This window comes from Rhincodon typus, chromosome 24 (assembly GCF_021869965.1).
Source record: "Rhincodon typus isolate 14 chromosome 24, sRhiTyp1.1, whole genome shotgun sequence".
NCBI classification, from domain to species: domain Eukaryota; kingdom Metazoa; phylum Chordata; class Chondrichthyes; order Orectolobiformes; family Rhincodontidae; genus Rhincodon; species Rhincodon typus.
Window position 1 is genome coordinate 3,760,042 of NC_063355.1, and position 11,995 is coordinate 3,772,036.

At 42.1% G+C, this 11,995-nt stretch overlaps 1 protein-coding gene across 1 annotated transcript; it reads right to left on the reverse strand.

Annotated features, from left to right (window-relative positions):
* Positions 1–2,564: 2,564 nt before the first annotated feature.
* Positions 2,565–10,437, reverse strand: LOC109919407. Its single transcript, XM_048611195.1, has 4 exons — positions 10,425–10,437; positions 7,985–8,037; positions 4,498–4,582; positions 2,565–3,683 (listed from the first exon to the last, which is right to left on the reverse strand). Exons 2-4 carry the CDS (start codon positions 7,997–7,999, stop codon positions 3,094–3,096), a joined length of 690 nt encoding a protein of 229 aa, XP_048467152.1. The 5' UTR covers positions 8,000–8,037; positions 10,425–10,437; the 3' UTR covers positions 2,565–3,093.
* Between the last annotated feature and the right edge of the window lie 1,558 nt (positions 10,438–11,995).

Genomic DNA, 11,995 nt, shown 5'->3' on the forward strand with positions numbered 1-11,995 from the left:
AAGCTCATCACTTCCATTTCCCACTTATGTCCCTTTTCTTTTCCTTTTAACCCTCTTCACTATCTAGCCTCCTATCTTTCCTCACTGATCAGCTAACCCACAACTCAAATTCTTTCGTGTTTGTTAACTTTCCTGCTGTCATCACAGTTTTAACTCTGTCATCAAAATCCTGCAGACTTCCTCTGTGCCTCAGACACCCTCAAAATCCAGACCCCTCCCCCCCAGGCATTTTCATGGTTACTCCCTAATCTCACTCTCTCGATGGCCACATTAACCCAAAAGTTACTATCACTGATGTGTTATGGACCAGGCCAGATCCCCTCAAAATATAATAAGAAGGTAGCCCAGACACTAACTTTTTCTTACTTTAAAGGTAAATGTGAAGTGCTGTTCTCCAGATGCAATTCATTTGGTCAAACTACTCAACATTAAGCAAAACACAATTTATTTAAACACTATGTTTAAAATACAACAAAAGAGAGAGGAATTTGGAATAACTTAACTCTATTGGAAAACTTAAAAGAACAAGAAATACAGTAGCTATTACTAATTAACTGTTCTAATATGGTAACATCCCATAAACACAACTTTGGCAAAAGGTAAACTCAGAAAACAGATTGTCTCACATACGTGTCTCTTATCCAGGAGGAAAGAACATCAAAAGACAATTCTGAGAGGCAGTGTAGCAGCTGGGAGAGAATTCACTGCCTTCCAACCCTGCTGAGACCCCAATAGCAACTGCTGAAAGCTAACTAAAAATCCTGGATCTTTGAGAACTTGACCACACCCATTTAGGCAGCTTCTATTGTTCTAGCTTTTGAAAAAACACCCAAGGCTTCACAAGTTGTTTATCTTCTTATAAGTTATTCGACACCTATACCCCAATCTCTCTCTTAAAAGAAACCAGGGCAAAACACACCTCTTAAAGCCACAATTTTGTCACATAGGACAATTTCTGATTATTTCTATGTATTCCCCTCTAACTCTATTTCCCTCTTCTCTCCTGTTTCTAGTTCTTTCTGTGTCTACTTCAGAAAATACTCTTTCCTAAGTCACTTTGCTCAGCCTTTGCAATTCTCAACTATTTAGCTATTGGCTAGTGATATCACAGAAGCTGCTGATTTGCCAAATCACCCCTTCGCCACCACTTAATACACATGTCCCAAATATTATCTCATCATTCCCTCAGTATAGCTCCCCACACCAAACTCCCACTCCCTTAATTCCAAACAACACAAACTTGAAGGTCTTCCATTCCTCACCTAACTTTGCCAGATCCCACAATATATTAATGGACAGTGCTCTCCATCAATAAAACTGCTCATATTTCGTAAACCATCCCAAAACCCATCCATTCTAACCTGACTCCTACCCATTTAGACCTAAGCAATGACTCATCACCATTTTTGACCCCTTTCAACTTAAAATCATTGCTGATGTGTCTTCACAGAAGTTACGGCTTTGTGCTCTCTGAATGTCCTTTTTTTTATTTTGTTATTGTTAAATGAATATGTACTAATAGTCATTTGGTTGGACAGAACTTGAATTTTGTTGAAGCTTTTCTTATTTTTATTCTTTCATGGCATGTGGATGTCACTGGCCAGACCAGAATTCATTGTCCAACCCTAGTTGGCCTGGAGGTGATGATGGTGAGCTACCTTCTTGACCCATTGTGGTCCATATGGTGTAGGGATACCCACACCACTGACAGAGTGACACTGATCAGAACAACCACAAGAATGCCAAACTTCAAACAATCAGAAGCATCTTTACTAAAGGAGAAAAGGATTCTGATTGTTTTTTCATCAGAGTCAACTTGCCAACCAATGGAGAAGTTAGGCTCCTAATTTTCTGGATAATTCAAAAAAGGTGCAAGACTTGAACATATTCCTTTTGTTTGTAGAGAATGGATCCCTGTGTGCAAATGTATGACATACAAGAACATTTCAGATAAATTGTGATTTTAAGTGTGCGACAGTGACTGGTCAATAATAGCTTCTGCAACATCTCTCATTTCAGTAAGGCTGAATCATGTATTCCGGAGAAGAACTGGAAAATGCCACTTGACTTGTAGAGAGCATCTGTCTGCTAGGCTAAGGCAAGTGAGGGAGGAGTCCTGTTACTGATCCAGGGCAGACCAAACAGGAGGACAGGATCAGGCTTGGCAGTGAGCTTAAGTACAGAGTCTCAGCTGTGCTTGATACTTGGCTCCTGAACAAAATACCCAAGGCAAGCAAGTTGTGTCTTGGAGCCATGAATGAATTTGTGTATTGCTCCCAGCATATGGGAATGGGTATTCCTTATGCCTGCTCTGGTTATAGTGGCTGACTAGAAGACCCTCCTACCTGAGGGGCTTCTCTCATGTACTCACTCCATGTGTGCAGGCTGAAGGAGGGTGGTGAAGAACCCTTAGTAACTGACAAACATAATTTTCAGAATATTATTTATTTATTGATTCGTACATATTGTAACATACACGAAAACAGCAATACAGATTACAACAATGCAGCAACCTGAAGCAATCAGTAAGCAAGAAACAATGAATAAATGATTTATGTCTTGAATATTAGGAAAAGTAAAGTCTGTGAACTGGGAGGAAGCTGTGGTGCCTGTCAATTCCTTGGCAGCTTAGTAAAATATTAATAAATTAGCAACTTCTCATTGTTTGGAAAAGCTTGAGAATCTGATATAAATTGGCCCTGACTATCTAAGATTGGAGCACAGTTTTTCGCTCTGATTCAGCATCTTGCTGATGTGCTAATTGTAGCTTTGAGATAACTTCCTGCATCACATGTTTATTAGGAAGACCATATGACATACAAGCAAAGGTAGGCCATTAGCCCATCAAATCAGCTCTGCCATTCAATAAGATGATGGCTGATCTGATCATCCTTAAATCAACTTTCCTGCCTTATTCCTTAGCCCTTGATTCCCTTAATGACCCAGACTCCACAGCCCTTTGCAGTCAAGAAAGCCTAAAGAAAAGTTCTTTATAATGAACAAGAGCCTATCCCTAGATGGGAAAAAAACCATTAAAACTGGCAAATGAGACATACTGGTCCTTGTCAACTTCAAAATAGAGCTCCAGTACATTCATTTCCAAGATTTACTGGTTTTATTCTGTTTCTTCCTATGTGAGCAGACACTACTTTCAAGCTGAGAAACAGAAAACTGACTTTTCTGCTTCTGCTGTGGAGTAAATTTGAGAAAAGAGTACAGCTCTTGCAAGCTCTTCACATCTTCAATAACATTATCAGCTTCGTAACTTTTCTGAAGAAGGCTTTGCATGAGATCAGATTGACGATAGCGGCTGACCTCTGTCCTGGGAATAACTTCCTTGGCCAGCCATAAGGTATCCAGGAATCCAGTCACACACCCTGCAAATTGATCTTTCATGGACAACTCCTCCCAGGCTCTCAGAATAATTGGACCATCAAATTTCCAGATGTTGTGGCCTACTAACAGAGGCCTGTCCAGTGACTGCAGAAACTTGAGGAAAGCTGTCATGGTGTCCTGGAGACTGTAGGTTATCTGAGGTTCTCCTCTCAGGTACAAGATACCACCCATGACCTGTATTCCAGTAATGTTTGTAGCTCCCGCTGACATGGATTTGCTGGGCAGGATGTACTTGAAGATCTTCTCACCACTCACTGCCGACAGCTGCACAATATCACAATCTTTCTCTAAGAGAAAAATATATAATGTTAAAATACAACCTTCCTTTCCAAACTGGATTTTATAGCCCTCCCTCCCTGATATGTTTAGCTGGAGAGAGACACACGAATAGACCAGGCTGGGGGAGAGACAGAGAGGGGGACAGACAAGAAACAGGGACAGGGACAGGGAGAGAAACAGTGACAGAGAGAGAAACAGAGACAGTGACATAGAGAGACAGAGAGAGAGAGACAGACAGACAGACAAACAGAGAGAGACATGCAATAGAAACAGCACAGGATACGTTCAGTCTGACATGTCTGAACCCACTCTGTCAAAGCAACTCTGCTCGTCCCACTCCTCTTGCTTCTCCCCACATGTCTGCAAAACTTTTTCTCCTCTGATAATTAGACAATTCCTTCTGAACACTGAGTTTTCCTACTTCCAACACTTTCTGCGAATGCATTCCAGACCCCAATCAACTGCTGGTGTGGTGTGGGTGAAGTACAGACAGGCTGGTGATCCCACTTATATAAGTGTGCTTTTGTCTTTCGTGACAAGTGACACTGAGATTTGCCCAAGCCTAACAATATTCCATTTGCTGTTGCTCATTTTCCCTTTGAACTCTCACAACTGCTCTTACTGAGCTAAATGAGCTTACTGCTCATTTACATGTCATCATTCAGCCAACATCTTTCTAATTCTACTATCTGTCTGTCCATCTTTCCCAGTAAAGTTTCTACACAGGTACAAACTGTTGACTGCAATGCAATTGTTTCCACAGTGTGACGCAATGCCTTGGCACAAAGCAAAGGGTTTCCCGCCTGGATCTGATGGTCATACCCAGGCCGGTGGTTTCCAGGTCAAAGAACACCAGGGTCTCCTTGGTATTACTCAGTGCTGTCTCTGTCACTCCATTCTTTCTGAACTGCAGATTCGAAAGTAAACAATCAGAATTCATTAGCTGAATCAATTCCAGCATCTTTAGTTGCATAACATCATTAAATACCATTGTAAGAGTTCAAAGACAGAGATATAGGAGCAGAATTATGCTAATTGGCCCATCAAGACTGCTCCACCATTCGATCATGATACATTTCTCAATCCCATTCTCCTGCCTTTTCCCCCTATAACCCTTGATCCCCTTACCAATTGAAGAATCTATCTATCTATCCATCCATCCATCCATTTCTGTCTTAAATACAATCAATGACTTGGGCCTCCACAGCCTTCTGCAGCAATGAGTTCCACAAATTGACTCCCCTTTGGCTGAAGAAATTCCTCCTCATCTCAGTTCTAAAGGGCCGTTCCCTTCACACTGAGGCTGTGCCTTCAGGTCCTAGTCTCTTTTACTAATGAAAACATCTTCTCCATGTCCACTCTATCCAGTAGGTATTCTATAAGTTTCAATCAGATCCTCCTCATCTTTCTAAACTCCATCAAGTACAGACTCAGAGTCCTCAACTGCACCTCATTCGAGAAATCATTCTTATAAACCTACTCTGCACCCACTCCAAGGCCAGAACTTCCTTCCTTAGACATGGACCCAAAACTTCTCACATATTGCAAACCTGGTTCTGATCAAAGCCTTACACAGCTGCAGCAGTACATCTCTGCTCTTGTATTGTAGCCCTCTTGAAATAAATGTTAACATTGCATTTGGCTTCCTAACGGCCAACTGAACCTGCATGTTAACCTTAAGAGAATCCTGAACTAGGACTAAGTCCCATTGTGCTCCAGATTTCCAAAGTCTTTGCCCGTATAAAATACTACACCTGTATTCTTCCTATCAAAGTGCATAAACTCACATCTTCCCACATTATATTTCATCTGCCACTGCTTTGCTCACTCTCCTAGCTGTCCAAGTTGTTCAGCAGTCAACCTGCTTCCTCAACACTATCTGTTCCTCCATCTATCTTTGTGTCGTCTGCAAACTTCCATCAGTTCCTTCATCCAGATCATAGAAGCATAGAAAAAAGAAGCAGGAGGAGGCCATTCAGCCCTTCGAGCCTGCTCTGCCATTCTTCATGATCATGGCTGATCATCCAACTCAGTCACCTAATCCTGCTTTCTCCCCATAACCTTTGATCCCATTTGCCCCCAAATGTTTTATTGAGTTGCCTGTCAAATACATTCAATGTTTTGGCATCATTAATATATAATGTGAACACTGACCCCTGCAGAACTCTAGCTATCGGCTGCCATTCTGAAAAAGCCCCCTTTATCCCCACTCTCAAATGCAACATTCTGTTAAGATCTGGTGCTGCTCAACCATGTACTGTAACAGGACCTAGTGTGATTTTTGCCTCCAACAGGGTGTTTCATCTGATGCAGGAAAACTTATATTATTTCCTGTAACATAAAAAAAACTAGGCATGGTTATCATGTTAATAAAGAATCAAACTTAAATTTATTAAAAATAAATGTAATAATTTACATTTATTTCAAACTTTACTTTCCTGTAATGTAATGAGCTATTAGGTTATAATCCTGACTTGGAAATATGTCACTGTTCCTTCACTGTCACTGGGTCAAAATCCTGGAATTCCCTCCCTAAAGAAATTGTGTGTCAATGTACAGCACGTGGATTGCAGTGGTTCAAGGCAGCAGCTAACCATCAATTTCTCAAGGTCAGCTGGTGATACGCAATAAATGCTGGCCAGCCAGTGAAGCCCATATTCTACAAATGAATTTAAAAAAAAACATAAAATCGTGCTTCCAGTAGAATGTTGTGCTTCAAGTGATCCAGGGTAAGTTGGAGTATGAGACCTTTATAACTCTCAGGTCACATGCTATGATGTAGTGACAATATCAGGAGTGTCTTTCTTAAAGGTATACTGACATACCGACTGTGGGACATTTAACAGGATCTGAACCATTTGTGCAGTTATCACACTGTACAGCAAATACAACCTGCCCATCTAGAAATATTAGCGATTCCCCCCATAGGAATTTCGCAAAAATCAGAGATAAAGATTAAACCCGACAGAATACAGAGGCTCGTTTTTCTTTCAAATCTACATTTGTAAAGGATTTTGAATACCTTGGGTGGTCTGATTGTTGGTAAAAGGGAAAGCAAGATACTGCGGATGCTGGAATTCTGAAATGAAAACTGGACAGTGCTGGTCAGCCGGCAGTAGGTCAGATAGCATCAGTGAAGAGAAGCTGAGTTAATGTTTCAGATTAATGACCTTTTGTCACAAGTGGATGGTGTTAGAGATGAACAGACTCAAACAAGTATGGATTCAGGGAAAGCAGCAGCAAGTGGATAGGTTGGAGGGCAGGAATGAAGCATCAGGAAAAGGGGATGATAGAGTAAGGCAAAAAATGGGTGGTAATGTGGAACAAATAAGAACACAATAGATGTGTCCAAAGGTATGTAGTCCCAGCAGAACAAAAGGATGAATTGCAACCTGAAAAATGTGACAAAGATGAGAAGTATCTTTAGTTCAGGAATGTGAGACAGAAAGACTATGTTCTTCTCTGCTGATTATATCCCTTAGTCCCAAAAACCAAGCAAAGTGTAAAATTACAATATTGCAGATGCTGGAAATCTGAATAACAAGCATAAAACACTGAAAATACTCAGGAGCTCTGGCAGCATCTGTGGAGAGTGAAACAGAGTTAGAATTTCAGGTTAGTGACCTGCATCAGAATTGGTGAGGAAGGGCTTTTGTATGCATCCAGTCTGCCACCAGAATCAATCAAGATGTCAATAGAAATGTTAGTGATTTTGGCCCCTTTCATTCAGTGCCAGTTTAATTCTATCTGCAACTTGGCTGAGGCTCCTCCAGCTTGTATTAACTCATTATCACAGGATTCAAATATCAGTCTCTGGTGAGAGGCAGTGAAATATTAGGAGTGCTGAGAATTTGCAATATTCATTCAGGGGTGAGATCCTGGCTGGGCCAGCATTCATTGACCATCCCTGGTCACCTTTGAGAAAGGAATGGTGAGCTAGCTTCTTCTAGGTGCACCCAACGAGCTGTTAGAGAGGGTGTTCTATTTGGATTTAGGAACACTGAAGGAGCAGCAATATATTTCCAAGTGAATAATAGGAGTCACTTGGAGGGGAACTTAGAGGTGGTGGTGTTTCGTGTATCTCTGACACTGTCCTTCTCAATGGTGGTGGTGGTGAGTTTGAAAAGGGTTTTTGCAGGAGACTTATTCAATTTCTGCAGTGCTGCTACACAATACATCATTTATTTTCACTGACACAAAACTGTGGGACTGGTTTGACAATAGTCTAGCAATTAGATGCCCACAATTTCTTTAACATATTTCAACCCTTGAAGACCCATGAGTACAGGAGTTTCTCAAAAATACGTACCTCAGGAGATGCCATCTCACGCCCAGTGATGTCCTCAAATAAAGCTGCAAGCCCTGCAACAAAACAATTCTTGCTTGGAGATTTGCTGTTACTCTCTTTTGTTTTCTCTCATCTGATAATGTTGCTTCCTAAACTTCAATTATCTTTCCACAGCAACCAGGTTTCATGTGAGGTGACTGAGTGTTAACTATATGAAGCATCACACCTCAAACTCAATACTACCCTTACACTACCACCAACACATCTCCCATTTCCACTGGAGTCTCTTTGTAAGAGATAGAAGATTTTGTATTTGCATACACTTTTCACAACTACCAGACGTCCTGAGCACTTTTCCAACAATTAAGTATTTTTCAAAAGTTAACACTGTTGTAGTGTAAGAAACAGGACAGCAGGCTGTACACAGTCAACTCTCACAAGCAGCAATGAATTAATATCAGATATGCTGCATTTGAGAGATTGTTTATTCCTGAATCAATGGTTAGGAGATAGTAGGAACTGCAGATGCTGGAGAATCTGAGATAACAAGGTGTGGAGCTGGCTGAACACAGCAGGCCAGGCAGCATCAGAAGAGCAGGAAAGATGACGTTTCGGGTCTGGACCCTTCTTTAGAAAATTAATTAATCACTTTACACAGAGACTGGTGACTATATGTGACTGAGAGTCAGTTTGTGGGATCCGCCTATACCCTCAATTGATTCGATCACGTGTTTTGACTGGTAACATGGCAGATAATACCTGAAAGGCTTTGTCTGCGGAGAATAGTCTGAAGGGCATTCTAGGTATGTTCCGTACAGAAATCAGCTCCATATACTGAGATTCCCGTGCTTAAATTCAGTCAGGACAAAGTATCTCCCTAGATGATGCAGCACCCAGTAAAAAGAAGGAAGGGGGGGAAAAGATGGGTGGTGGTGCTGGTTGAGGTGGGTCCCTCAGGGACTGCCAGGCAAGATACAAATCGGCCTGGTCTCCCAGTGAGGAGGATTTTATTCTTCCTTTTACATTGGTCTGCCTTTACCAACTGGATGGAGTGTGGAATGTTGCCTAGAAACTCAGTGTACCTGTCTCCAACTCGAGGTTCCCTCTGAGCTGTGTGACCACATTAGCAACCAGAAAGATCTTTAATCCAGCTGACGGGTTTATTATTTCATCTGAAGAATGGAAGAATGGCCCTTCACCTACTGCACTGGAACGTCAGCCTAGACTGTTGTGTTCAAGTCTTTGACATGTGCCTCAAACCCACAATTGTTTGACTTAAAATATCAGTACAACCCAGTAACCACCCTGACACTCAAAGAATAAGAATAGAGCGAAAACCTGCTGTTTCATCATGTAATAAAACAAATATAGCCTCCCAAAAAATAACATTTTACCTCCTGCTCCTATCAGGGGGCACTTGATGGGGTTTGAAGAGCCACCTCAGTGACAGTACAGGTAAAATGCATTGATAAACCATTTTATTACAAAGATGCTCACCTCCTACTCTTAGAGGATAAGTAGAAACAGAATAGAAAATGAGAAAGGTAGAGATAAGGATGAGTCATAAAAGACATCAGTCCCCCTGTCCTGTTTAAACTGGATCATCAATTCATCTGTGAAACGTAGTAATAGCACTTGTCGCATCCTCACAGTGCCTGGTCTCCAATTGTCAGTTGCCTGTCAGTTTCAGTTTGTGTGGAGACAGTTTGTCACTTTCTGCTGGTTATTTCAAATCTGCATCAATACTTTGTCTTGGTTTAAATGGAATAATGAGTTTGTTTTCTGATGGGAATAGTTCATGTCTTTCTGCTGTAGCTGTAACCTTGCTCTCCCTCATGTACTACAGCAGATACGGGGAGGTTTCCTGATTCAACAGAGACTGCCTGAATCTGTCTGTTCATTTTCCAACATTGTCTGATGGGACTTGGGGCTGATTTCTCCCCCTAAACCAGGCTGGTCCTGACCATGGTTTATTTCCAAGTGGAGTTCAGTGAACTTAGCGCAGACTCTGGGGTAGGGGGCAATGGCATCAAGACAGTTCCCACTTTCCTTAATGTTAGTTTACAGTTTAAATAAAAGACTTTTGGTATCCAGTTGCTATTTAAAGTCCCACTGTCCCCAAGTCCCTGCCCTTTGACTGTAAAGACAGAACCTGAGTCCATTGTAACCGATTCCTACTGTACCCCCAGCCCTGGCATGAGCTCCACTGCCCGCAGTCTGACTGCACTGCACTAATATATCCTGATCGCCATGGGAGAAAATCAACAGGAATCCTCTGACCTGCAACCAATCTGTCCTCTGCAGTTCAAAAGGGTGAGAAGACATGTAACTTTTTGCATAACACACGTGAAGCGATCCTTCTACATCTTCATGGAACACAGACCACCCCCACCCACTCACACTCTCTCACACACACAGACACACACACACCCCAAAGAGCCCTCACTTCCAGAGTACTCACCACTTACCGTTTGCTCCTGAGCTCCCAGTGGCTCCCGATCCTCTGGCTCCAGTAGTTGTTCACCAGGGACTGAGTGAACTCTCTTCCAGGAAGTTAAACTGAGTCAGGTAATGTTCCATTAGGAATAGAAATCGAAAGAACTGCGGATGCTGTAGATCAGGAACAAAAACAAAGTTGCTGGAAAAGCTCACCAGTTCTGAGGAAGGGTCACCGGACCCGAAACGTTAACTCTGTTTTTTCCTTCACAGATGCCGCCAGACCTGCTGAGCTTTTCCAGCAACTTTGTTGTTGTTGTTGTTAATGTTCAATAAGGTCCGTAGTGATTGGTTTACACCCCATTGTTTTCACTGTTGGGACTACAACTTGCTGTCACCCAGCACACAGACACCGCCTTATAGCTGACAGCACCAGATATTTTAATCACACTGCAGTTCTGGGACTTTCTATTCTACAATCCAAAGGGAGCACAGTTGACGGTGAAGAGGGTTTTCTAAGATCACAAAGGGATCTTGATCAAATGGGTCAATGGGCTGAGGAGTGACAGATGGAGTTCATTTTGGGTAAATGCGAGTTATTGCATTTTGGTACAACAGCAGGGACAGGACTTATACAATGGTAGGGTCTTGGGTAGTGTAGAACAGTGGGACCTAGGGGTTCAGGTAGATAATTCTTTGAAGTTTGCGTCACATATAGACAGGGTGGTTATAAAGGCGTTTAGCACGCTTGCTGTCATTGCTCAGTCCTTCGAGTATAGGAGTTGGGAAGTCATGTTGAGGTTGTATAGGACATTGGTGAGGCCTCTTCTGGAATACAGTGTCCAGTTCTGTTCGGCCAGTTATGGGAAGGACATTATCAAGCTGGAGAGAGTTCAGAAGAAATTTATTTGTATGTTGCCAGGTATGGAAGGTTTGAGTCATAAATAAAGGCTGGTAAAGTTGGGACTATTTTCATTGGAGCGTGGGAGGTTGAGCGGTGACCTTATACAGGTTTATAAAATGAGGGGTATAGATAAGGTTAATGGTAGGTGTCTTTTCCCTAGGATGGGGAATTCAAGAGTAGGGGGGATATTTTTAAGGTGAGATGAGACAGATTTAAAAAAGACAGGAGGGGCAATTTTTTTTTTTTTTTTTTTTACACGGAGGGTGGTTTGTGTGTGTAATGAACTTCCTGAGAAAGTGGTGGATGCGGGTACAGTTACAACGTTTAAAAGACACTTAGATAAGTACATGAATAGGGAAGGTTTGGAAGGATGTGGGCTAGGAGCAGGAAGGTGGGAGTATTTTAGTTTGGGGTTATGTTCGGCATGGACTGGTTGGAAAGAAGGGTCTGTTTCCGTGCTGTATGACTATGACAGACTTCAACATTACTACTTCCCTCCAGCTGACTGGAGTGGATTGTCACTCCTGTAGTTGAGAGGCTGGGAAACCTACAGGAACAGATTTTACATTGTCACAGTAGAACAGGAATGTAACTGTGCCAGCAGAGAACTGAAGAACTTTGTACAACTCAGTTAGATCCTCCTCAGCCAGAACCTCCTCAGCCTTCTCTGCTCTAAAAGAAATGACGCCAGC